Consider the following 25,922-nt stretch of genomic DNA (forward strand, 5'->3'; position numbering starts at 1 on the left):
ATGAATACTTTTTGAGCACTTCCTATATGCCAGGCTATGTTCTAAGCATCTTCTATGAAGTCACTCCTTTAATTCTCACAACACATCTATGCCTCTCTATATAATTATTCACATATTACAGACACAAGGGCTGGGGTGCAGAGAAGTAAATAACTCACCCATATCATCCAGCTAGTGAGTGACAGAGCTGGGATCCAAGTCTGGGCATTTGGAAGCCTGTGACTCTAATAGCTACTAACTATAACTACGATCGATTATTTCTCTCCTTGCCCTGAGCAGTATCTTTGCCCTGAGGACATGTACGTGGGTCACCATTCTAAGGCCTCAAACACGGGATGGTTCAGTCATGTGCTTCTGGTTTCTGGTGCCCAGACTAGGCACAGCAGGGTGGATGAGGACCAGTTTACTTCCCAGCAGTCTGCCTTTCCTGAGTTTACACCAGACCATGCAAATCTTTTTCAATACTGGCTTTTTCTTTGTGGTTTATTTATTTACTCACTCAGGTTCATTTGCTTTGGAGCTTCTTGAATGTCAGAGCTTCATATCTCAAATGTGAGCCAAGCTTTGGCCTTTGCAACAGCCCAGGGTTAATACGGACTGTAAACAAGGAGCCTCCAAAACCCACGGTGGCTCTCCTCTGCTGTTCCTCAGCACCTGCCGCCTGCTTCCTGCTCCAGCACATTTCCTGGGCCTTGTGCAAAAGGGGCCTTAATACCCCTGAGGAGCTCTGGTGTCTATATGCATAGGAGTGTGTGGGTGTCTGTGAGTGTGTGTGTGTGTATATCCCTCCCCAAAAGCTCAACTTACTAAACACTGAATACACATGCACAGTCTACTGAAGGTGGTGGTAGGTATTTTGAGAAATAATTCCTTAAGGTAGACAAAGTGGAAAAAGCCTCTGACTTGCAGACCTGTATTCTGTTCCAGGTTTGGCCACTACTGCTTCACATCAACAAGGACACTTAACCCTCTGAGCCTTGATTTTGGCATTTTTAATTTTAGGGGATTAAACTAGCTTAGTATTTCCTAAACCATCTTCTGCAGAATGTTAGTATTCTTTGATAGATTAATGGGTGGATTTGGAGAAACAAGAGTTGTACAGTCAGATAAATTGGGAAAAGATGACTTTTCCTTTATAGATAGATCCATATCACTCATCATTATGTTGAAAGCTATGTGATGTTATATAGTAATCATATATTTTTGCTTATTCTAGTATTTAATAAATTTATTTGATAATCAAACTCTTTTTATTCACAGAACACCTAACAATGCTTCTTGGGGTGCTGGATAATGCTGAGTTTTAGGATATCAAGCTGTCCCAGGTACAGTACCTTTACATTCGAACCTCAGTAACTCAATGGTTACTACACTTGTTAAATGATGGAATTGCTAACGTGAGAAAACCTATAACTGGCATTAAAAGTGAATTTATTTTAGTGTAGGGCAATTAATTAACAAGACAGTAGAACTGAAGCCTAAATTCCATCTCTATGAAAGCAGTGAAAGGTAAACGGTCAGTGAATGTTCCCCACAGTAAGACTGTTAACTGTGCCCTGCGTCTAGCAGAACTGCAGATGCAGACAGGATTTGTTATACCCTATTCACAGGTTCTTAATGATAAATTTCTTTTTCAGTGCAGAAAGACTCTTAAGGCCAGAGAAGTGCAAATATTAAAATGGAAGAGAGCCTCTCTTCTTGGATCTGAAATTTCCAATCATATCTTTGTACCCCTTACTGATCTTCACACACCTTGTGTGGCATTGATAAGAGGGCCACATGTATAGAAGTTAATAAACAGGTGTTGGTCAAATCAGATCTCAAAAAGTGCCTTTGCGAGGTCTACATGTTCACAAAGGGCAAAAAGACAATAACCCAGTGTTTAAAAAGAGTCACTCACAGGCCAATTTAGTAAAAATCTATCCTATTTTTTACTTAGGTGTCTTTGTTTTACTGCTTTCCCTTTTCTTAATGTAGCATATTTTATATATAAATGGAAAGTGAAATTCATATAGTGACTATGTTTTCTAGGTAAAACTGGTCTGCTTTTGACTCGTCTTGCTCTTGATATCATAAGAGTTTGGGATGTTCCTATTTTGTTTTAAAAAGATGGACTGCCTTTCTCCTCTTTTAAATATATGCAAATATATATTTGTGGTTTGTTGGGGTGTTGTTTTACCAGGCTTTGGTAAATCTAGTCACCCACCTGTGCACATGAGTCCGCATCAGTCATTTGGGGAGGTCTACTGGATCTGAAGCAGGAAGCCTCTCTGGCTTTTAGTTCAGAACCTCAAATCCTTTTATGTAGTGAAAACACCATAGCAGGCGAGGGTGAATCATCCTGGACTCCTCCCTCCAACTCCCTCCTCTCTGCCTTTCTGCAGTCCTGCTGTCTCTTTCCTCAGCTACTCTCCTCTCCCTCCCCTCCTTGCCAACCTTACTTAGCTACCTTGGTTTTGAGCTTCTGAATCTCTCACCTGGATTATTGTAGTTGCTTCCCAGGTGGTCTTCCTGCCTCCCTCTTCCCTCTGAGATATATTCTTTATTCTTCTGGCAGAGTCATGGTTCTAAAGCAATGCCACTTAAATGGGGCCCATGACCAGGGCCCATACACAGGCTGTTATCGGCCTATGATAATTATGGAAATTGAGTGGAAACGTTTGGAAACTTTCATAACAACATGATCAAATACTTTTATATTCATACAACCTAATAATAAGCAAATTTGAATTGTATTTTGTAAGCCACTGCACTTTATTTTTACTTCATTAAAAAAAAAATTCCTTTTAATTAAATTTTACATAGATATTGACCAGCAATTAATTAGAGAATGGAAGAAGTAGAACAACAACAAAATGGTTCTGGACTCCAGTCTGACAAGCCCTGTCCTAAGGCATGACTCGGAGAATATTATCCCCCACTCCCCACTCTGCCAGCTTAAAACCTTTGTGTGGTATCCCAAAGTGCAGTCTTAACAGTGCCAATTCCTCTGTGTAGTGTGTCTGCCCCTCCTCTGTCTGCCTCTCCACTTACCACGGCCATCCCTGTGCATCACGCCCCATGGGGCAGCCCTATCAGCATTTTCTTGCCTCTTCCAGAGCTGTTTGCCTCAGGGTAACTGTCTTTATTCTCACGGCTCCTCTGCCTCTATCTGCTCTTTTTCTATGTCTAGCCATTGGGCCCTCAAAAGTTAATGAAATGCTGCCCTTTTTAGCCCTCCAAGAAGCATTAACGACTCTATCCATTTGCCCCCAGTGGCCTCATACTGTCTCAGCACCAAAGACATCACAGTGCCCTTCTCTGTCTCCAAGAGCATCTCCCTCACTTGGAATGGCAGCCTCCAGAGGGCAGCAACTGCATCATTTGAGTCTCCATGTATTAGATTCCTTGACACAAAATAAGTAGCTGCTTAATACACATTTGTTTGAAAACAAGCTGGGCTAGGTGTGCTGGGTCACACCTGTAATCCCAGCACTTTGGGAGGCTGAGGCAGGTGGATCACCTGAGATCAGGAGTTCGAGACCAGCCTGACCAACATGGTGAAACCCCTGTCTCTACTAAAAATACAAAATTAGCTGCGTGTGGTGGCACATGCCTGTAATCCCAGCTACTTGGGAGGCTGAGGCAGGAGAATCGTTTGAACCCAGGAGGTGGAGGTTGCAGTGAGCCGAGATCACCCCATTTCACTCCAGCCTGGGGAACAAGAGCAAAACTCCATTTCGAAAAAAAAAAATAAATAAATAAAGGCCCATGCTTTTGTAATTATATCAACATTGATGTATTCTACTATTGAAAACCAACTAGAATCATTGTAAACAAAATATGAAATAAAGGTTGGTATACTATAGGTGCTCAATACATCATTAACAATAATCATTAATAACCACTAATATTTATGGTACATTTCCTATGAGTCAGGCATTATGCTACAACTTTATAAGCAGACACACCCTGTGAGGTGCTAACTACTGTTATCCCTACTTTGGATTTGCAAACACAGGCAGAGGTTGTTTAAATCACTTGCCCAAGGCTGTCTGGCTGGATCTCTTTGGTCAGTCTCTTTTCCCATTTCCTTTCAGTGATAACTCACTGTCCTAAGTCAGAGCCCATCATTACCTTTTTGGTTTGAGTGCCTGAGCAAAGCCACTGGGGATGTTCCCCAAGGACTCTATGAGTGCTCAGCTCATGGGGCTATCATGGTCAAAAGAGAGAATGCACATGAATGTATTTTGAAAAATATGTCACTATCACGGAGCAGCCAAAATAACCAGACAAGGAGAATTAGGATTCTTTGACTCAAGGGCAGCAATAGGTTCAGGACATCTGCTTGCCTATGTGACCTCAAATGGACATTATCTGGGGTTTTTCCAGGCACAGCTACACCTAAGGCCACACTGCTCTGCCTGCTGCAACAAAGTCTAAAGGGAGTGTTGTGTAGGTGGAATGAGGAGGTCAGCTATAAACAGAAGAGGAGGCAGTGCAAGAAGCGGTAGAGTTTGATCTTCAGAATCATTTCACTTTCCAAACAATCAGGAGGATGTTGTGAGGGGTTGGGTAAAACTTCCTCTAGGCACAGAGCTATTAAATCGCAGCTTCCCGGAGTTGGTACTTGGTGTAGGAGGGACAAATGGGGTTTCACAAATAAAGTCAAACCTAGAACCTAGCCATGCAAATGCGCCTGCTTTCCTTGGGGCTGTTTCTCTAGCATGCCCTCAGCAGAATCAACAGGAAAGGGCCCTACCTGAAGTCCCTCCTTTATTTGCATAAGAACGTCTCTAAATGCTGAGATTTATAACTTCACAGGAAAGGCTTGGGAAGGAGGGAAAAGCTTAAAAGAACATTCTGTGTAGAGTTATGATGCTGCCAACAGTTCGCGGGTTGGACAGGGCACTGCGTTCCTAAAGATTAGACATAACTGAGGGCTTTTTCTTCTTCTTTTTTAATAACAAGGAAATACAAATCCTCCCCTCTTGTCAAGAGTCTCAATTCTTCAGACGTTTTGTATCATTTTCTCCATTCAAGAGTAGCACTGAAGGGAAATTAGAAAAACTGCAGCTTTCTTCTCCCCTTCAAACCAAAAAGAATGTAAAGATATCAAGTTTAGCTTTCTAATTACATTTCTGAGACTTCTATTTTCTAATGAGAGAAAGAATTTCAGTGGCTATGAGGAGAAAGCACATGTTTTTGTGATTACTCGAATTTTGGTGGTTGGTATTTTATGAAAATGCCACAGAGCTGTAGCAGGAGGTATAGTAAGCATTCAGAGTGAACCCCCACCCCTGACTCCCACCAAAAAGAAATGTCAGCAAGAAATCCGAGCAAAGGAGTTATTTTACTTTTCACATGGAATAGAACAGAGATTCTGAACTGTGAAAAGAAATTAACAGTGAGAAATGTTTTGATTTTACACATGTTCCAAGCCACCTCCTCCCAGCATGCAGGCTATTCCTGGATGACAAACAGGTTTTGGTTGCTGGTGTGTCTCGCCAGTGCACTCTCAAGGAGCAAGTCATTGAAACTCAATCATTCAGGCAGGGATTTGAGAAAAATTGTTGCCTACTTGGGAAGAAAGAATTTATGAAGCCATTGAGACATACATCAAAATTGAAAGATGGTCTGGAACTACTTAACCCATTAAGGTAAGTAACAGTATGTTAATCTGTTAAGTAACATACAAAATGCATAAGACACAATGATCACTATGCCATTCCTTTGCTCCTAGTGGTCTCCTCTTGCTGGCAGCGCCCTATCAATTGCTACCACTTGGCAGTCCAGGCTATCTGATAAGGCCATGCCTTACTTAGCTGGCTTCCCCCCAGGTTGTCCACACAGATGAATTTACCACTGAAGTACAGCAAATCATGACCACTATCCAGTTTCTTTCCGAAACTTATCACACTGAACTATTTAATTATTATTAACTATTTAACTATTTAATTCTTCTTCTTGCACATCTACTAATAGACTATAAACTCCATTAGTACAGGTGCCCTATCTTTTATCTTTCTTGTTCATTCTTGTATTCCCAGGAATTTTGTGTGTGTGTATGATGAATGAATAAATGCAATCTTTTCTCAAAGAACACTATACATATATACTCATATTTTCCCTCAATGGTTCCTGTTTATTCCCAGTGTACCTAAATCCAACCAATTCTTTAGGACCAGGTATGGTACCACCTCCTTCATGGAGCATTCCATATGCCAGTCTAAAAATGAACTGCCTTCTTTACCATCCTGCTGAGCAATTTGCAGTTCTAGAATTGATGTTTTTTTCACTGTATTTTCAAACTTATCCACAAGGTAGACCTGCATCTACCAGGTCACAAGGAGAAATATACAAAGAACACAGGTACTTAGTCATGAGGCAAAATGCTAGGATCTTCCTCCCTGAAAGGTGTTCTGAGAGAGAAATGGCATGGGCAAAGCCAGAAGGTGTGGGAGAATGTGGTACTTGCATTCAGAGAAGGGCAAGAAGTTCCCAGGGGCTGCAGCGTGGTGGGGGAGGAGTGTCTAAGACTCATAGTGATTTGACTCTGTTGCTGGATGGGCCACATGGAAAGAATTAGAAGTAATGCGGGCAGCCCCTAGAAGCAAAGGCCAGCAAAAGGCCTGAGACCTAAAACCACAGGGAACTGAGTGGATCAATGATCGGATTGACCTCTGAGGTGGGTCCTTCTCCAGGGCCCCTAGTGAGGAACACAACCCTGACCACACCTGATTTCAGCCCCTGTAAGACCTTAAACAGAGGAGCCACCTGTGCCCACTTGACTTCTGACATAAGAAATGGTGAAATAACACATTTGCATTGTTTTAAGCTGCTAAATCTGTGGTTTGTTACAACGATAGAGTACCAATCCACATTTCATTATTTTTATTATCACTGCATTTTTATGACTGGGGTGAGCAGATACATTGGTGTACAAAACAGGTGCTACTGAATAGTCATATGTATTCTTGCCATGACAGTCCCAATGCCAAGGGATGGTGATGACTGCCCTTTCAAGAGAATTCCCAAGTTCTACGGATAATGCCTACTCAGTGAGCTTTCCGTTATCTTTGGGTGAAATGTGTATTTTGTTACTTAGCCACCATAACAGTATAATCCTGACATCTTATCTTCATCGTGAACTACAACTGTGGTCAAGCTAATTTCCACCTTTCCCTGTGAGAATGTGTGTTCAGAGTTGGATTTAACTTCCTCACAGTAAGAGTGTAATTGGGCAGGAAAGCCTGCTGTTTAAAGAAGACTTCTATAGCAATCTGTTGTTTTGTATTTTCTGTTTGAATATATTATCTAAAGTGGAAGTGAAAGGAAATGAACATTATTGACAACTATATGGTAAGTGGTGTGCTGGATGCTCCTGTGTATATTTTACCCTTCTTTGGCTCTCATAAAACTCTGTGTGGTGGGTATTAAGAGCTTCATTTTTTGGGCTAGGAAAGGGATATCTAACAGCCTAAGTTGTCCAAGGTTGCACTACGAGTAAGTGGGATATTTAGCATCCAAATCTAGATCTGAGTCTTTAACTCCTGGGCTTTCTTTGCTCTACTAAGTTGCATTAGAAATTGTTGAATTTGTTCTTAACTTAGTGCGTCTTAAAGCATGAGTCAGGAAACGACAGTGGTCTGCAAGGATCAACACAGTCAGTTGGTCAGTAATATCTGCTCAGCACCATCGTAAGGATCATATAAGCTATGAAAAGCGTATGACATGACTGTGATTCTCCTACAACTCAAATATGATTTGGGTGAATAATACATCCCTACCTAATACAAAGGTAAACAATGCAAGGCCATATATAAAAATAAGCACTGAAATGAAAGTGAAAATATTAGTTATATCAGAGAAGCAAGGGATGCCACAATGGCTAAGAAAATTAGTAGGTGAGATTTGCAAGTCAGATGGAAAAGGAGAGGAAGTTCTACATGAAGAAGCCATGTGGTGATTGCACACTCAGGTAAGGGGCTCATTATGACATTTTCTATAGGATAAGGAGGAGATTTAGCAGGACTCATAGTGAGGAAATACCTGAAAATGATCAGGAAACAAGGTGAGACCAGCAAGAGTGGATAATGGAGGGTCTTTTAAGCCAGAGAGTTTTAGACTTAATGCAATAGGAATTGATATTTCTGCATCTGACATCAATTATTCATTTACTTATGGCTGACTTCATAGGTGTTCCATGAAAAAATATTACATTCTTCTTTTCCCGTTCTAATAATTCATGTATTTATTTTGTTAGAGCTGTAAGCAGAGACAGATGCAATCGAGCTTTGTTTAATTATTGCCCAAAGGATCACCGAAATGAAAAATAAGCACAGAATCATTGCTCTGGACCAAGAAGTTGCAACCCTGGCGTAGTGGAAGGTAAGCTCATGTGAATGAAGTGTTTCTGGGGTCCCAGGGACACTGTAGGTGGAGCTGACATTCCAAGCTGTGGACTCACTTGAGGGAGCCACTATTAGAGATCTCATCACCAGGGAAGACATTCAGAAACATGATTCTCCTCTATAAGACAGATCCTGCAGTAGACTTACCTCTATCACAGCTGAAAGTCAAAAATAATGGAGGAAGAGAGAAAGAGAAAAGCTGTTTCAGTGATCTGAGGAAACCCTCTGCGATGCTTGCATTGTCCATAGAAGCAAGGGATGCCACAATGGCTAAGAAAATTAGTAGGTGAGATTTGCAAGCCAGATTTAAGAAGTCTCCTGGAAAATTTTGTTTTCTCCTTTGCCTGATACCTTGTGCAAAAGTCCAACTTGGAGGATATATAGATGTGGACTTACTGGTTGAGGAGCAATGGAAGAAAAAAACAAACAGGGGAGCTGTATTTTGAAATGGAAACTATTGGCTTTACAATTTTATGTTAGGAATGTCCATAGACGTACTAGGATATTTATATAATAAGCAAGCATTAGGAAGTTCTCTGGTGATAAGCCTAAAATTAATAGCAAGTGCTTTCTCTCTAAATGCTCTTGGTATGAGTGATGGCAACACTGACCAATGAGAGTATCCATAACTTGATTTGTTCTGAGTGATCTGTGTGTGTGTCTGTCTAACGTGTGCGAAGTGAGAGTGGTAATTGTAACAGAAACTGACTGATTACATTTTACATTGCTGAGGTGAAGTTGGAATTTTAAACTTCCGAAAATTTATTACCTTTCCCTTTGTCCAATTCTGATCTGAGAAGAAACATTCAACACTCAGTGACACTCAAGGAAGATATTTGGCAATTGTCTTCAGCCCTAATTTGTCTCCTTCTCAGTCAATGTCCTGACACTTGAAATCTGGTGGAGATTTTAGTTAAATGGGACAATCTAGAAATCTGTACAGTTTTCATGCCCAATTCCTCCTGCATTTATTTTTAAAATGTATTCCCCTGTTTGGGTAATGACACAACATGCAGAAGGAAAGGTTATCATGAGCAAATCTGGGAAAACACTTTGAGAAAACTGAAAAGACCTGGCAACCATGGTGGTGGTGGAGAAAGAGGAGGCAAAGGATGGGGTGTGGCTTGAGGGGAGCATGAGTTGGTTTTCCTAGGTTAGGTTGGAGAAAGGGCAGATTGGAAGAGGAAGCAAGGTGAGTGCTTTCCATCAGCTGGGGACCTCTGCGTTTACATTACCATGGTGGCTATTTCTGGGCAGTGGGATTGTAGGTGATTTTAGTTGTTTTTGAATTCTTCAAATTTTCTTTATTAACAGGGTTTTTTTTTTTAAAGATAATAAAAATGTTTTCAAATAATCCCATGCTATAGGTTTATAGGTGGGGAATTCATTTTTATTGTCCTTGTCATTGGGACCTCAAATAGAAAAACAGTATTTAGCACTAAAAAGGTGAATTATTTAGTGGTAGACAAACTGACACAGACTTGTAGGACTATGACACATCTATAAAGGATCACAAGGTGTCCCTTACATATTTAGAGCTGCCCAGGCTGGTTTCAAACTCCTATTGCCCAGGTTGGTTTCGAACTCCTGGGCCCAGGCAATTCGCCTGCTTTGGTCTCCCAAAGTGCTGGGATTACAGGTGTGAGCCACTTTGCCCAGGACTATATTTTACAAATATTAGGCACCCAATAATTTTAAAACTGTGATTGGAATAAAGTAAAAATATAACAGCCCAAAGAAGCATATCCTATAAGAGAAACCTTTTTTGCCTATTGGGTCTTACTTGCAATATAAGACATGACAGACAGGCTTCAGATAGGCTTTGCACCACAGTTTCTCCAGCCTACATCCCATTTCCTTGTGGACATTCAAACTGAGATGAGGCATCCACTCTAACAACTTCCCAAACTTCTGAGGTGTAGCCCAAACTTATGGATCTCTCTCTCTCTCTCTCTCTCTCTCTTTTTTTCCCCATGGATCTCTTAATGACTTGCTCCATTCCAGTTCTACTTTTAGTGTATATCACTCTTTGTTTTTTCTTTTTTCTTTTTTTTTTTGAGATGGAGTCTTGCTCTGTTACCCAGGCTGGAGTGCAGTGTCATGCAGTGGCACAACTGTGGTTTCCTGCAGCCTTGAACTCCTGGGCTTAAGCAGTCCTCCCACCTCAGCCTCCCAAGTAGCTGGGACTACAGGCATGCACCACCATACCTGGCTAATTTTTGTACTTTTTTTTTTTTTTTTTTTTTTAATAGAAACGGAGGTCTCCCTGTGTTGCCCAGGCTGGTTTCAAACTCCTGGGTCCAGGCAATTCGCCTGCTTTGGTCTCCCAAAGTGCTGGGATTACAGGTGTGAGCCACTGTGCCCGGTCAGCATATAGCATTTTTAAAGTGTAAGTTTTTGTATGTTTACTAGAAGGTGGGTAAAGATCCTTAAATTTTAATTTTAAAAAACAAAGATTTAAATGTTAGTTTTAGTGCTTTGTAATTTAGCAAATAAGAATATTCTTGTGCACCATTTGTGTCTTCCTTGTGATTTTCAGGAGATTCATGCTCCATTCAAGTTCTCTTTCCCCAAGTGAGCTAAAGGCTTTGCAGACAGAATTGGCATCAGACTCTGGGCTTGGCTAACCCGGTTCCAAAGAACTCCCTTTGTATGTAAAAAAAATCCTATTTTCAGCAAAGACTAAATTGCCTATTAGTTAGTGTCTTATTCTGGGCTCCTCTATTTATCCCACTGGCAAGGGTTCTTTAGGGATAGCTTGGAAGGTAAGTCATACTACTGACCTGATCAAATACTTAAGAAATACAGTGGGAAAAATGGCAGTGGGGGTTGGGGGGGATGCTGGGAAAATTCCAGGAGACTTGCGATCTAGCACTTTTTCTGAACAAAAAATGGCTTGATCACTTTGGGTTTTGATTTCCTTGTCTGTCAAGTGGAAAAGCAACACCTATTTGCAGACCCCACTGGATTTTGAAGATCAAATGAAAGTAAGGAAGTGCGCTTTGAAAAGCATAACACCCTGTTCAGATGTATGGGATGACTGTGACGTAGCCTCAGCGAAAGCTTTTTATCTCTGGGTCCTCAGATCCTCCATCAACAATGTGAGCCCCATCTTCTTATTGACTCACTGCCCATCTTTCTCCCCAGTCCCCACACTGAAGAGCATGGAAACCATAGCAGAAGCAGCTCTTGGGACTTGCCTGCTCTACTGTGTTGACCTCGCTTAATGCCTCCTTCTTCTTATCCCAGCTTGTTCTGAATCTCTCTGTAACAGGACAAATACCAATATCAACTTGCTTTTACAACATGCAGCTTATTTCACTGATAGTTAGTTTTTGGGTTTTTTTTTTTTTTTTTTTGTAGAATGAGTTTTTATTTCTAGTCATTAAGTGCCTAACTCCCATTATTCTTGCTAATTGCTTTGTGTGTATGTCTATATCCATCTCTTATCTCCCGATGGCTGTATAAGGTCTTTGAGGACAGGCATGTTTCTTGGTACATCATCATTCCACTCAGTACCTAGCACCAAGCTCAAAGCATCTCACACTCAGCACCCCTGAACATCACTGTGTCTTCCCTTCCTCTGGGAGGCAGTTCAACCCCTCTTCACGGCAGTTGTGCCTCTTAAAAATCCACCCCCACTCAACTGCTAACTTCCATCTAGCCAAGTGACTTCCCGTACCCCCCAAATAACTTCCATCTAGCCAAGTGACTTCCTGTACCCCCCCAAATATCTTCACTCATGCTGCTGTAGCACTCACAGTGAACCTACTCTCCGAGCTTCCACCACAGGACCTTGTCTTTCACTGAACACTGTTATCCTTCCTGATCCTGGGTCCCCACAGCTCCCATTGTTGGCCAGTGAGTTAGCATGGATTAAACTTGGTCTGCATTTATTCTCTGGTTGTTTTACGAATGCTAACTTAGTTTCTTTCTTGCTTTTTCTTTCCTTCTGGTCTCCCTAATTGTCTCTGGCACTATGCTATATGTTGGGTGACCAAAGACCTCTCAATCATTTTTAAGAGTGCAAGTTTTTTATGTACCAGCATATATATTTTATTCCACAAACTAGTAAAAAGCTCTGTAAGACTGACAGTTAGGCTTTCATCTATAATCCTTTGTACATGGCAAGAGTTCAGTAACAGAACCATTTATTAGAACTTGTGATAACTTGTTCATTCTTCCATACATTCACAGATGCACAGCAAACACCCAAGGTACCACAGAAAGGAATTTTCAAATAGTCATCATATGATCAAAAGTTATGTGCCTGTGTGTCTGTGAGGCAGGGAAAGGGAAGCTGACCTGAAATCTCTTACCTCTTTTCAAATATTATAACCTTTACCTTTTCTACACATGGACTTTTTGGCCTTATACTATGACATGTGGAATGACATAGTATAAGGGAATCTGGCATTGTGTTTCTGCTCCCAGAATTGGAGAAACTTAGACTTAAGGCCTATTCAGAATGGGAGTATCACTTCTCGTCAAGCGCTGACTTCACAAACATAGTCTTCTTCGAAGCTGGGGCACTGCTAGAAACACAGCAACGTTTTCATTATCTGCACCTGCAGCCTCCATTCTCTCATCATCCACTTATTCATTAACTCCTTGCCATTCGGCCTAGGCACACAGTCCATGAGGCTCCAAACAGATGAGACATCAAATACATAATGTTTAACATTTCTGTTGTCTTCAGGGTCACCAATATGTTCATGCATATTTTCATTTGTTTCCATCCTCTATAAACTCTGCATCTTCGGGCTTGCTGATCACTTCTTTCTTCTTAAATTTAGTCTCCGACATTTCTGGCATTCCTCCTCTGCATCCTTCCTGGTCCCCACTTCCTCTGTCTCTCTGTTTAAGGTGGGTTGCTAGGTCATCTCTTCCACCCTCCTTCCTTCATTCCCTCTGACTCTCTCCTTGCTGAATCTCTAGGTCTAGCTCTGCACAGCACTGGCAACTGCTGCCTAAACCCCTCATCATTCTGACACCAGCCAGGTTTCTGCTCTGTTCATGTGCTCCCACCCTCTCAGTGCCTGGAGGCCACACATTGGAATCACCTTTGACTTTAGCCAGAGAGGGAAAGAGATGAAATCAAGGATGGCTCCTTTTAAATATAATTTTTGCTTGAGCATCTGTGTAGACAGTGATTCCTTTATGTAGTTATAATCTGGGGATGGAGGGTGGAGGAGCAAGGGCAGGTGGGTACAACCTAAACAAGTAAGTGAATGATTGCAACACAGCATGAAGAGTACAGAGATGAGGTAAGTTTGCCCAATTGAGGTTAGGGAGAGGGAGTGGTCAGGAAAGAAAGATAAAGTATAATCTGGTCATTTTATGACTTTCACTTGTTTAAAAAGTAGTTTCTGGCCAGGGACGGTGGCTCACGGCTACAGTCCCAGTGCTTTGGGAGGTGGAGGAGGGAGGATCACTTGAGCCCAGGAGTTCAAGACCAGTCTGGGGAACAGAGTGAGACCCTGTCTCTACCAAATTAAAAGGTAGCATACACCTGTAGTCCTTGCTACTTGGGGTCCTGAGGCGGGAGGATTGCTTGAGCCCAGAAGTTGGAGGTTTTAGTAAGCTAGGATCCTGGGTGACAAAGATTTTGCCTCTAAAAATAAAATGAAATACAATAAAATAAAAAGTGGCTTGCCACTGCTTGCTTGATCAAGAATAAGCCTCAGAGTATGGGAAAAAGATGCTCTAGCCTTAGCCCCTGACTACAACGTTCTTCCCTCACTTTATCTGCCAATGTTCCCCAACTACAGATCCAAACCCCAGTAAAATGGGACTATGGGCTGGTCGCGGTGGTTCATGCCTGTAAACCCAGCACTTTGGGAGGCCGAGGAGGGTGGATCACTTGAGGTCAGGAGTTCAAGACCAGCATGGCCAACATGGTGAGACTCTGTCTCTACTGAAAATACAAAAATTAGCTGGACGTGCACCTGTAATCCCAGTTACTTGGGAGGCTGAGGCAAGAGAATCACTTGAACCCGGGAGGTGAAGGTTGCAGTGATGTGAGATCGCACCACGGCATTCTAGCCAGGGTGATGGAGTGAGACTCTGTCTCAAAAAAAACAAAAACAAAACCAAATAAAAACAAAAACAGAAACAAAAAAACTGCACTATACAGGTTTTCCCAAATATTTCTTGGTGTTTCCATCTACATACCTTTGTTTGCATGGCTCCTGTTCTAGGTCACACTTCCTACCCCATCTCCCATCACCAACCTTACCATCTCTACTCTCCAAAAGTGTCTTGCATCATTCAAGACCCATCTTACGTGGTGACTGCTATGAAGAGTATTTCCAGATCCCACCTCTCCTCCCCCACCGAGAACACAGAGGTGGCTCATAAATCAGTTGGACAGCCCTTGCTCTTTCTCTATGGCTTTCTGATGGCTCTTGCAGTCGGCTTTTAACATGAGGAGGTGCTGCTGGTTTCTTCCCCTAAATTATAGTGGTCCTCCTGGATTGTAGCCTCTTTGAAGGCAAAAGCATTGAGTTACTCATCTTTGATTTCTTCCTGGGACTGCAATAAGCCTTATACATTAAAAAATGTTGTCTTGTCCTCATCGCTTCCCCTTGAATTCAGTCAACTTGGATTAAGTGCTATACTGGCTCAAGCCTAGGCCGCAATTTTAAAAGTATTCATCACTTGTTGTTTTATAGAGTGAAGAGATGGTTTTCTGGAGTTTCTTTCCAAAGGTGCCTTGCTTATCTCTGCCCAGTGACAGCCTTTCGAAGGCATGCTTCCTGATTTCTCCAGCCAAGAAGGATCCATATTATAGCAAAGCCAAGTCTGTCAAAACTGTAACTTCTCTGCACCCACACCTGAATCTGCATAATTTCCCAATCCCACAGAGGTATAAATAAAAACTTTCACCAGGACAGGATAACATTTGCCAACTGTGGGAAGATAAATGGCTTGGGGACTTCAAGCTCCAAAGGCAGAATCGCTCCATTTCTGATTTCAATGTAGCAAAGGAGATGCTGTGAGTCTCAGTTATTTTTTTTTGTTTCATTGCTACAAAGTTACAGGTTATATCATTTAATTTGATTAATTCTTGGTTTCCAAAAGGAAACCTTAGGAGGAACCTTGGGAGGCTCAATAAAATAAGTATGTGCAATTGTTAAGACAAGAGAGGAAAAAAAAATGACTTCCATCAGAGCCCACAAAGATCGTTTCCAGTCCCAAACATGGGTCCCCAGAGATAGCCTGAAAACCAAATTATTGTCAAAGAGATGCTTACCTTTTACAACAGCTCACAGCAAAAGAAAATATACAGCTTAACATCTCTCCCATGACTCACCTTTCTGTTTTTTTCTTGTATTCACTCTCTCTCTCTCCCTTCCTGTGCCCCTCTCCTTGATGTGAAGCTTCCCCGTCTGAGCTCTTCACCCAATTAAATATGTATCATTAGATGAGTCACTTGACCTTCTTAAGCCTCAGTGTGCTCATCAGCAAAATGAGGTGTTTGTACTACATTATTAAGATTCATTTAATGCTGAGTCTAAATACAAATCCAAGTGTGCTCTGTCTGTTCCCATAAAAATGTTCATATTTGTGTTCTAACCTATTTGTGTCTCAGATGGTGACTATGGTTCCAGCCTGTACAAGGAACAAGCTAATTTGTTGGTGAGACTCAAGTACTGGGGGTTCCACCTTTTGCAAAGGAGAAATCCAATGGCTAAGTGAAGTGGCTGGAGCTAAAGATGAATGGGGGTAAGTCTCATAGATTAATATACAACCACTGGTACCTGTTTTCAAACTTGATTGAACAACTAATTATTTGGTCAACATGGTCAATAACTTGGATATTTACTTTGTAGCTTCTGCCTGTACATGTGTGTGGGGGAGCTGTGTACATATTGAAATTCCATTGTATAAATTTGAGTCTTTTAGAATCCTAGACTATCAGGTCTGGTCAGAACCTTTATGGTCATAATCCCATTCTGGAAAACTGAAAGTCAAAAAACAGAAGAGGTACTTCAATTGGTTAGTATGAGAGATGAGACTTGGACAGGTCTTCCTAACCCTACTTGAACTGCACAGCAGCCATTAGTTAACTAATCTTTCATTTCCTCCCACAAGAGGACTCAAAATTGGACTTGGATTAAGGTTAAAAAGACTATATTTCATCTGCTTCCCAGGTTTTACTCTCTTTATTCCTGGTCTTAATTTTCTCCTCACATTAGTCCTCTTCTTCCTTTTATTCCATTTTAAGGAAATGATACTCAAATGCTTCTTTTGTATAGTTTTCATGACGTTTCATCCATGTGGCTAATTCCCTCAACTGGATAACTGCTTGGAAGAGGTTTTTGTATTATTTTTGGCTTGGGCATCCATATCCTGCCAGTGAGTGACAGCAGAGACTGCCTCCTCAAATTTCCACAGTGCTGATAAGAGGAGTTGGCAAAGGGCAAGAAGGAAGCTATACGGAGAGATGGAGGGGGCCAGGTGCCAGGGAATCCAGCTACATACATGGCAGGATTTGCATATATGAGATGTGCACTTAGAATCAGTTCTCGGCATCCACTCATCATGAGGAAAGTACTTTACATTTGGGGACTTGGGATGGCTACCTTCTTAACAATGGCACTAAACTAAGAGGTAACACATGTAGATTCACTCTTCTCATTTTTTTTTTTTAAGTTATCTGATTGGAGCTTGAACAGCAGTTGTCATGAGGTCTCAGTGTCTGGCGTAAGTTTAGGTCAAAGTACGCAAAGATTGTTTCCAAGTGATCTGAATAGAAAATGTCACTCATCACTCTTCCAACACCTTGTGAAAACTTGGCTTTGAGGGCACATGGCATCATTCTGACTAAGCATTGTTACCCCTGGAGTATGCAATCGCTTTTCTGGCCCTCTGCTGCATGTTAGGGTGCAAGAGATGGCAATGCCTGCCGACAGACAGGCCCAAATAGGAGCTGATAAGGCTTATAACAATTCTGAGATTGCACCTTCTCACTATTTATCCATTTTGTGGTCCCAGGCAAGCATTTTTATAAATGGACATTTAGCAGATGGTATGCATTTAGAAAACAGGCCAAAAGAGCTACTGCATTCTGAAACCGAAAAAGGGAGGCGTAAAATACAGAAAAACGGTTAGGAATCTGTACTGCATCCTAGGCCCAGGTATGTTAGAAGTGGGCTAACAAGACAATGCAACCATCTGCTGGGCCATGGAGACAAAGAATGAAAGATTTCCCAGCAAGAAAAGGGAAATAGAGTGTGCAACTGCTGCTATTGCTAAATAGGGTCTCTAATCCCTCTCTCCATAATGGTAATGACTTACATTTATATGGTATCTTTCATCAGCTCTGATCTCAGGGAGCACTGAAAGCCTTCTCTTGACTCCGCTCCTAAATCTGGTCCTTAACAGGCTAAAGGATGACATCTATATTTATACTGTATCTATTTTAGAGAAGAATAGCTCATGTGAAATAGGACATTCGGATGTTAAGGAAATGAATCAAGTGTGACGAAGGAAAAGGTGGAGGGAGAGAAGTTGTAGAAAGTGCAGATGCTTATTTCCAATCATGACCCTCAGTATCATCCAGCTGAATAGACACCTCCACTCAGATAAAGTCACTGAAAGCTCTTAATGCATCTAGTAAGCTCAGCTTCATCTCATCTGCCTCCTGTCTTTTCATGGAACTTGGCACTCTTCAGAGTCTATCACATTAAGGTGAATGTTCTTCAGGGAGTCTTGACAAACTCTGACATTGGATTCTATGTGATGCTAAAGATATTTTTCTTTCATGCTTTGGAGGCACAGCAATGAAGGAGACATTTGAGATATAGGCAATGAGAGGCTAAGGCTTGGAAGGGAGGGGAATAAGAGGGAATCTGGCCTGTCTCAGTAAGAAGCTCAATGAGATATGCAGGAACATCAGGCATAGCTCATATCGATGTAGCAGCCACCAACAATTATGATTCATTAAAGTTCTGGGAAAAAATAAGCTCATAGAAGACAGAGATAGACACAAAGCAGTGGCAAAAATAACTCAGAGTGCTGGATTTCAGTAAGGACAGAGGTGGAAGCTCTGTCCATGGTGTCTCCAGGCTGATAATATCAATTCAGGAAAGGTAAGGCCACAAGGATTCCTTCTACACTGGCCGGGAATTGAATAAATGGGTGTCTTCTTCCCTTAACTATTCTTTTCAGTAATGATCACATAATCACTGTGCAGACACCTTAGGGAATGGTATGTGATCTGAGGATGAATGGGATTTTGAAGGCAAGAACAGAGGTGACATAGAGGAACACTGGACTGGGCACCAAGAGCTGTGTTCTAAACACAGCTTTCACCAGCTTCGTGGCAGGTAGTCAAGGTTCAATGCAGCAGGCAAAGTTCTGGGCTTAAAATCAAAACCAAATGCTTTTTGAACCTTGACAGTTCACTTGATCTCTTTGAGCCTCAGTATCCTGATCTGTAATATAGGAATAAAAATACCTGTCTTATAAGATTGCACAAAGGGCATTACACAGAAATTTATGTGAAATGGCTTTAAGAATGGAAGCACACTGTACACAAAACGTCTGGCCCAACTCCGTGAGTTACAGATGGGAAGACAGTACCCCAAAGAAGTGGAACCCCATGCCTAAGGCCACACGGAGAAGTAGTAACAGAGTTGGGCCTTGTATCCAGTTCTTCAGGTTGAATCTAGCTTTCTTTCGTGACATTGTCATGATACCTATTTCTTCCCATCTCAAGTGGCTGGCTGAAGATCCCATGAGATGGGACAGAGATGGGGAGGAGTTTTAATAAAGTGATGAACACGATATAAATGCAAGCACATGAAAAGCAATATAACTAGAGTGGGGGCACACAGTGACTGGACATGAACCCCAGCTGGGAAACTTGATGAAGTCCACCAGCACTCAGCAATTCAGCCTGGCCACAGACAAATCCTGGTAAAATCACTGAGAAAACCAACACGCAACAACATCCGGCTTTAGCTTCTTGAGATCTTGCTCCTTGGGTCTGTTAAGTTAGGATTTTTGCTTGCAGGTTCTTAACAATTACCCCTCATCATGATTTTCTAGCTAAATAAGGCTTATAAAAGTACAAAAATAGAACATCTTCGGTCCACAGCTAGTGTAGGTCCCATGAATCAGTTTCATCATGCTGAAAGAGATCAGTTTCTCACATGTCATGCAAGGTCAAGGCAGTACCTCCTGCCCAGGTGGGCTTAGCCTGCACTCTGCATAAAACCAAGCACCTTCAACAAAGTCTGATGATGAAAAATGATGACGCCCAGATGAGCACATCCACTTTGGGCAGACACAAAGTGTAGGTCATTTATTACCTTTAGCAAATGCAGGAGATGTGACTGCTAATTGGTCTCTTCATTAACCAAGGAGAACATCTACCACTACAACTCACAAGCTAGTGGCAATCTGGGGCGATCTTTAAGTGGTTTCCACCTCATAATCATATTTCTTCCTGAAATCTGCTGGCCTAAAAAATGTCTCTAATTCTTCATGAATAGACTATTCCTGCCTTCAGGAAATATGGGCTTCCTGGGAAGGGAGAGGACAAGTGAGTGGTACACATCATAAACAGAAGTGAAATGCTACACCAAACCTTAAACATGGATGATTTTTTTTTTTTTAAAGCCAGGCTTTGATTAGAGGGTTTTATACTATTTGGCGACAGGGGGAACCCAATAACTTTTTTTCTTTTTCTTTTTTTTAGCTTCTGCAACTCCTAGGTAAGAAGTTTCTACTATTTTCCTAATAACTAATGGCTCTAGTCTTCTATAGGAGTTTTATCATATATGATGTAAGGCCAGGGTCAAAGGGATACTTTTGCAGAAATGTGAGGCCCTAACAGCAGGGAAGGATTTGTGTGGTTGGGGAGGTTAGCATGGGAATTCTGCCAGCAACTGACAAGGAATACGGTCCTTCTAGTAGCAACCGGCATTTCAGTTTCAATTAGTGAACAAAATCCCTTTCTAGTGGGCATGCAAAGAGACACAGTTATAAGGTCTCCTGGAAGCAGGAGGCACACACCACCTTCCAGCCTCCCTCCTTCCACTTAGTGCACAAAAATGACAAGTATCTGAATGTAGTCAAGTTTTCATTTTAGGGACCTGCCCAGGACAACTTATCAAATGCCCATGGAAAAAAAGGGAAACAATATGGCCCAAAGCTGTGGCTACCTGATCAGTTAGACTTCAGGATTCACTGGTCATCAGCTTCTAATGGCTCTGCAGTGGACTTCTCACATTAGATGTGTGACTTCTGGACCTGGCATGCCAGATAAACTAGCTAGTCATTTCCTTCCAGGCTTGGCATTCTTGGATCTTATTGGTATTCCTAATGAGATTTAGAGGCTGTATCCAAACAGCAAACTGTACTGTTAGATCAGATGAGGACTTAAGAATAGCATCTTTAATAAAAAGCATAAACATAGTGGGCATGACTGCAGCGTAGGCAGTTATTAGGGTTATGGTTTCAAAGTTTCTTAAACAATGGCTCCAGGAGAGAAGGAAGATAGTAAATACCAAGTAAACAATGTACAAAATGTGCAGCAAACTCAAATGTGCAAGGAGACCCATTTTAATTTGATTCCCACCTCTTTGCAAACTAATGAACACAATGTGCCACAGATGTGTCTGAGGTGCAAAGTCCAGCAATTAAATAACTAGACAATCCAAGTCTGAAGAAAAACAGCCTTACCTGGAGACATGGAGGAGTCATAAGAACTTCTCTCCTTGCGGTTCATCTTGAAGGCTTGGATGTCCTTTTCCCTGTACGTTCCAAAGCCTTCATAGCTCCTCCTTTTACTCCCACTCACGTCACTGTCCCACTTGTCATTCGAAGGGTTCATTTCACTGAACACGTCCAGGTTCTCCGATCTCGTGCTGCCACCATCCCCGCCACTGCCAGAGTATCTTTTCGTGCATGAGTCCACAGGCTCACTGCTCAAGTCTCCTTTTTCCTTGGCCTGTGTCCAATGCTGGGCGTCGGAAAGTGACAGTGTAGACAAGGTGTCCACCTCGAAGTTGTTCTTAGAAGCTTTGTGGCCGGCTTCGCTGTGCTGGTGCTTCTGTTTCTCCTTATGCTTGTTCTTCTCACTCACCAGCGGGAGCTCTTTGTCTGCGCTACTCAGCCGCTCGCTCAGGATGTGGCTGGAGAAGCCTGTGGCTTTGCCTGCAAAGAGACCACTCAGGTTGTCGTGGGTCCCTAGGATCCGGTCTTCCTTGTGCTTATGCTTGTGTTTGTGTTTCCTCTTATGGAGCCGACCGCTGGACAGACTGGCACTGCCTACCTTGGGAGGATTCAGAGAAGGCTGCATGTCACCAAGGCCCATGCTAACAGGTCCCTGCAAGTGTACTCCATGCTTGGCTTTATGCTTAGCTGCACCGGACATCTTTACGTGGGAGTTTGTGTGGAACTGAGGTGGTGGCACTGTTGGCCTCATGAATGGGGAAGCTGCTCCAAGCGTGTGCGATAGGTACAAAGGAGCTGGGTACTGACCGTAATAACCAAGGTTCATCATAGGCATTGATGTGTAAGGCATTCCATAGGGTGCATAGTAACTTCCACTGGGAATAGGGTAGCTGAACCCTTGTAAAAAAGGCACCTTTGTCATGGTGTCATTGGTTTTTGCAGGCCTACCACGCTTCTTCTTTGACTTCAAGTCTGAAGTCCTACGAAGATAGAGCAACGGGTCATACTGGATATATGGCACCGGGTAATAGTGATCAAAATTAATCCGAAAAATGCTGGGATATGGATTCTCGTGGTAGAAGGTGTAACTCCGGTGGGAGATTCTGAACACTTGGAACTTGGTGATGAGCTCCTCCAGGTCTGCCAGAAACTGGAGGTCATCGCGGTTTTGCAGGCTTTTCCGTTTCCTCTTGTGCTTTGGCTTCTTGAGGCTTTCGTGGGCCAGAAAGTTGTCCACAATGAGATGCTTTTGCCGGTGGCCATGCCGGTTCTTTGTGCTGGTGTCGGACGGAATGGCCTCCGGGTTGTCCAGGGAGCAGAAATCAAAAGAGTACCTCCTTCGGGATTCTGAGCTCTTCTCCGCTTGGTCAGAAGTGCTGTTGTTGTCTGTCCCAATGCCGCTGTCGCTGGGGATCGTCTCCTCACTGTGGGACTCACTCACAGGGGACAGCGTGATTTCCTTTAGGGAGCCAATCTCGCACAGGTGTGAAGGGGAGTTGGCCATCAGTCTGGGTGGAGACAGCTTCCAGGTTCCACTGTGTATTCCCTTTTGGGTTTTGGTTGGAAGAGCACTGATGGGCTGGAGATTTGGCATAGTTTTCAACTCTGAAAAATTGGTTTCAGTGCTGGCAGGGCTCAGGTTGCCATTGGACCCACCTAACTGTGTTGAAAGTGGGTGCATAGCTGCTGGTGAAGACGCCACAAGTGACTGAAAGTTGGAAGGCACGGCTGGAACATCCGGCTGGCTAGAAACAGGCCTGGGGTGCTTGATGGCTGTTTTGGGTTCTTCGGATGGGGGTGGCAGCTCTGCTCTTGGCTTCCTGCCCCGCTTCTTGCCAATGTAGATGGTTCCCCTCTTGCTGACATTAATCTGCTTGCCCAGTTTGCTTTCAATGGCTGCTGCCCCAGGGCTGGTCTCTGGGGGAGCTTTTGCCTTCAGAGCAACGCTGCTGGAACAGGACAAGATCTGGTTCAAGATGTTTTTCCTCTTGAGTGTCTTCATCTTATTGATAGTTTTGATGGTCTTCTTATCCAACACGCCGAGCTTTCCAACTTTCTTGTGAAATTTCATCTCACTCATGGGTTTGTCCTCTCCCGGCACTAGCTGGGCCAACTTCGCTAAATTGCGTCGTCGCTTTCTTTTCTTAGTGCCAGGAAACTCTCGGCTGATGGGACTGACGGGGCTGGTGGAAGTTCCCTCATGAATCGTCTCAACTGTGAGCAAAGGCTGCTTCTTTGGTCGTCCCCGCTTCTTTTTGACTGGAGTGATCACAGTAAGACTGTCTGTGTTGGTGTAGAGAGGGCTGGATGGGGTGATGGGATACGCAGATGGGGGCTCCAGCATCAGTTTATCAGAGGTGGCCATAACTGCCTCTCGAAGCATGGTGCTGGGTTTTGGTTTGCTGCAAGTCCACCTTCGTTTTGCAGCAAATTTTGGATGTTGGATTTCCGGCAGCTTTCTGGATGGAGAGTGATCTGTGCACGTTGGAGGTGTCATGACCATGGGTGGCTTCCGCGGCTTAGACACACCTCCTGGGATAACTTTCTCAGCATTTCCACCAGTTTCAAGGCCAACTGAGGGGGACTCATTCTCTATCATTTTACCCAACTTAGGGACACGGGGATCCTTCTTACTCCCCTCAGAGTTGGAAAGTATCCTGTTAACTACTTCACTGCTCATAGTGATTCCAGAAGCCAGGGCTTTCTCTGGCATGATCTTTTCCACCACCGCTTTAATGGACTGTCTCTTTTTCCTCTTATGGTTGGTTGGATCCAGAGAGGGTGCCTTGATGGGGATAGTAATCCGGACATGACTTGAGTCATTTTCAGGATTACTGGCAGAACTCACGTTCTGCCTGGCTGGTGATGCCTCCTGGACACTATCTGTGGAATAACTTTCCCTTTTCCCTTCTGTATTGTCAAATGCTTTCTGGGCATTCTTGACCCAATCCAGGTCTGGGTTTGGTATGGTCTGACTTATCACATCCTTCTTACTGGACTTTTTCTTGCTGCCCACAGTAGGTGGTTCTGGGGGCTCCTTTGTACCTCCTCCATCTTGATCCACCAAGGGCTGAAGCCCGCTGCACTCAGCAGAGCTGCTGGGTGGGGCTGGTGAGCTGTGGCTGCTTGGGGATGGTGCCACACCTCCCAAAAGCAGATCTTTGTTATTGTTAGACAACTGACTCCACGTGTTCCCTGCACTGCCTTTCTTACCCTGGGCCTTTGCAAAGGAAGCCACGGGCTCAAGAGCTGGGATCTTGCTGGTGCTTGCAGTTTCTCTGCCAGACTCTGGACTGATGAAGCAATTCTGAGTGACAGGTCCGCTGTCAGAGTTGGTGGACCAGTCCATGTGGTTCTGGCTGCTGCTTTTTTGCTGGTGCTTTGGTTTTAAGGTGTCACCGGTGAAGTCCTGTGGGAGGCCTGTGTCATAATGGAGAGTTGAATGTTTCTGGGGCCTCTCGTAAGCCTAAGGGTGGGCGGAGTGGAGAAGGAGAGAGAGAGAGAGAGAAACAAAAATGAGCATGTTGAAGCTACTTAAGATTTGACAGCAAAAGTCTCAATGATCTGAAAGTTGGAAATGAATAACTAAATGAACAGCCACCTTTAATTTTAGAATGTTTTACAGAGGTTTTCTCAATTGCAGCAGTAAAGATGTATTGCACTGGTTTTGAACATCAGTAAGCACGCTTTAATTGCAGTCTTTTCTCCCTAAATAACAGGAATCTTGACCTACCTTGGTTTAATGCAATCTTTAGAGACAGGAGGAAGGGGACATAAAGGTCACTTAGCCCAGTGACTTTTTACATTTTTACATGCTATTTTACAAATGAAGAAGCTGAGACCTGAACAATGGGGAGTCCTGCCAAAGATGGCAAATCCCAGGAGAGAATCTGAAATTCCTGGCTCCCACCTAACTCGAGCAGCCTCTTATTTCTGTCCCTGCTTCTCTTCAAATGAATGTCTTTCCTCACTTCCTCCTGTTCCAGCTCATTTCAGTTTGTACTTTGTCTTAAAGCTCAACATCTCTGTACAAGTAGCTCATAAAGAACCACTGTAACCAGTAAAAACAGCCCAGGTTGAGGAATTAAGGGGGCATGGAGAAGAAATGGAAGAAGAAAAGAAACACACAAGAATTGTCCTAAGTCTTCAAATCCTTGTGGACTCTAGGAGTGTTGCTGTGTTTGGGGCTTAGCATGCAAAGAAATCCTTAAACTTTATATTATGCACTTATTGCTTTCTTGAGGAAACTTTTGGACAGTCTCAAAAGGAACCTTGAGTCTGCTAGACAAATGTGTCAGGAAAAAAAAACAGTTGTCATTCAAGATCACTCCTCTGAACTTTGTCAACTGTGTTTCCCCTACATTGATTCTAAAGGAATGTCTCCAGCATGTTTCTCAGGACTGACTCTCTCCAGCTAAAATAAAAAGCTGAACCTGTTGCTGGAGGCACAACATAATCAGTGTCTACAAAATCATAATGGAATGGACAATGAACACATTGTTTGGAGATATTAAAGCTATTTTTAATAAAAATATGCTTTCACTGTTCCAGATGAATTTTAAGCCATGACACTAGTTCAAAGAAGCATTCCTTAAGGTTTATGATAAGCCCAATTTATACATAGAGTAGTAAACTTACAGGATGCATTAGCCTAAGAACTGTTAAAAAAGAGAAAATATTAGTAAATTGAAGAACCCCTCCAGGAAGTGTATGATGACTGGCTTCATGAATTTAGAAAATTTTAGCTGGTAATTATCTATCTATCTATCTATCTATCTATCTATCTATCTATCCATCCATCCTCTATCTTTTTATATCTCATTTTATCTCTATTTTTCA

The 25,922-nt window shown here is 42.7% G+C and overlaps 1 protein-coding gene across 4 annotated transcripts in view; it reads right to left on the bottom strand.

Annotated features, from left to right (window-relative positions):
* Positions 1-25,922, bottom strand: part of SETBP1 (SET binding protein 1) — a 378,123-nt gene that overhangs the window by 87,481 nt on the left and 264,720 nt on the right. For all 4 annotated transcript variants that reach the window (XM_007974168.3, XM_007974169.3, XM_007974170.3 and 1 more), the window contains exon 4: positions 21,090-24,549. In XM_007974168.3, coding sequence (XP_007972359.2) covers positions 21,090-24,549 — 3,460 coding nt within the window. The remainder of the gene's footprint in view (positions 1-21,089; positions 24,550-25,922) is intronic.

Source organism: Chlorocebus sabaeus, chromosome 18, assembly GCF_047675955.1.
Source record: "Chlorocebus sabaeus isolate Y175 chromosome 18, mChlSab1.0.hap1, whole genome shotgun sequence".
NCBI classification, from domain to species: Eukaryota; Metazoa; Chordata; class Mammalia; order Primates; family Cercopithecidae; genus Chlorocebus; species Chlorocebus sabaeus.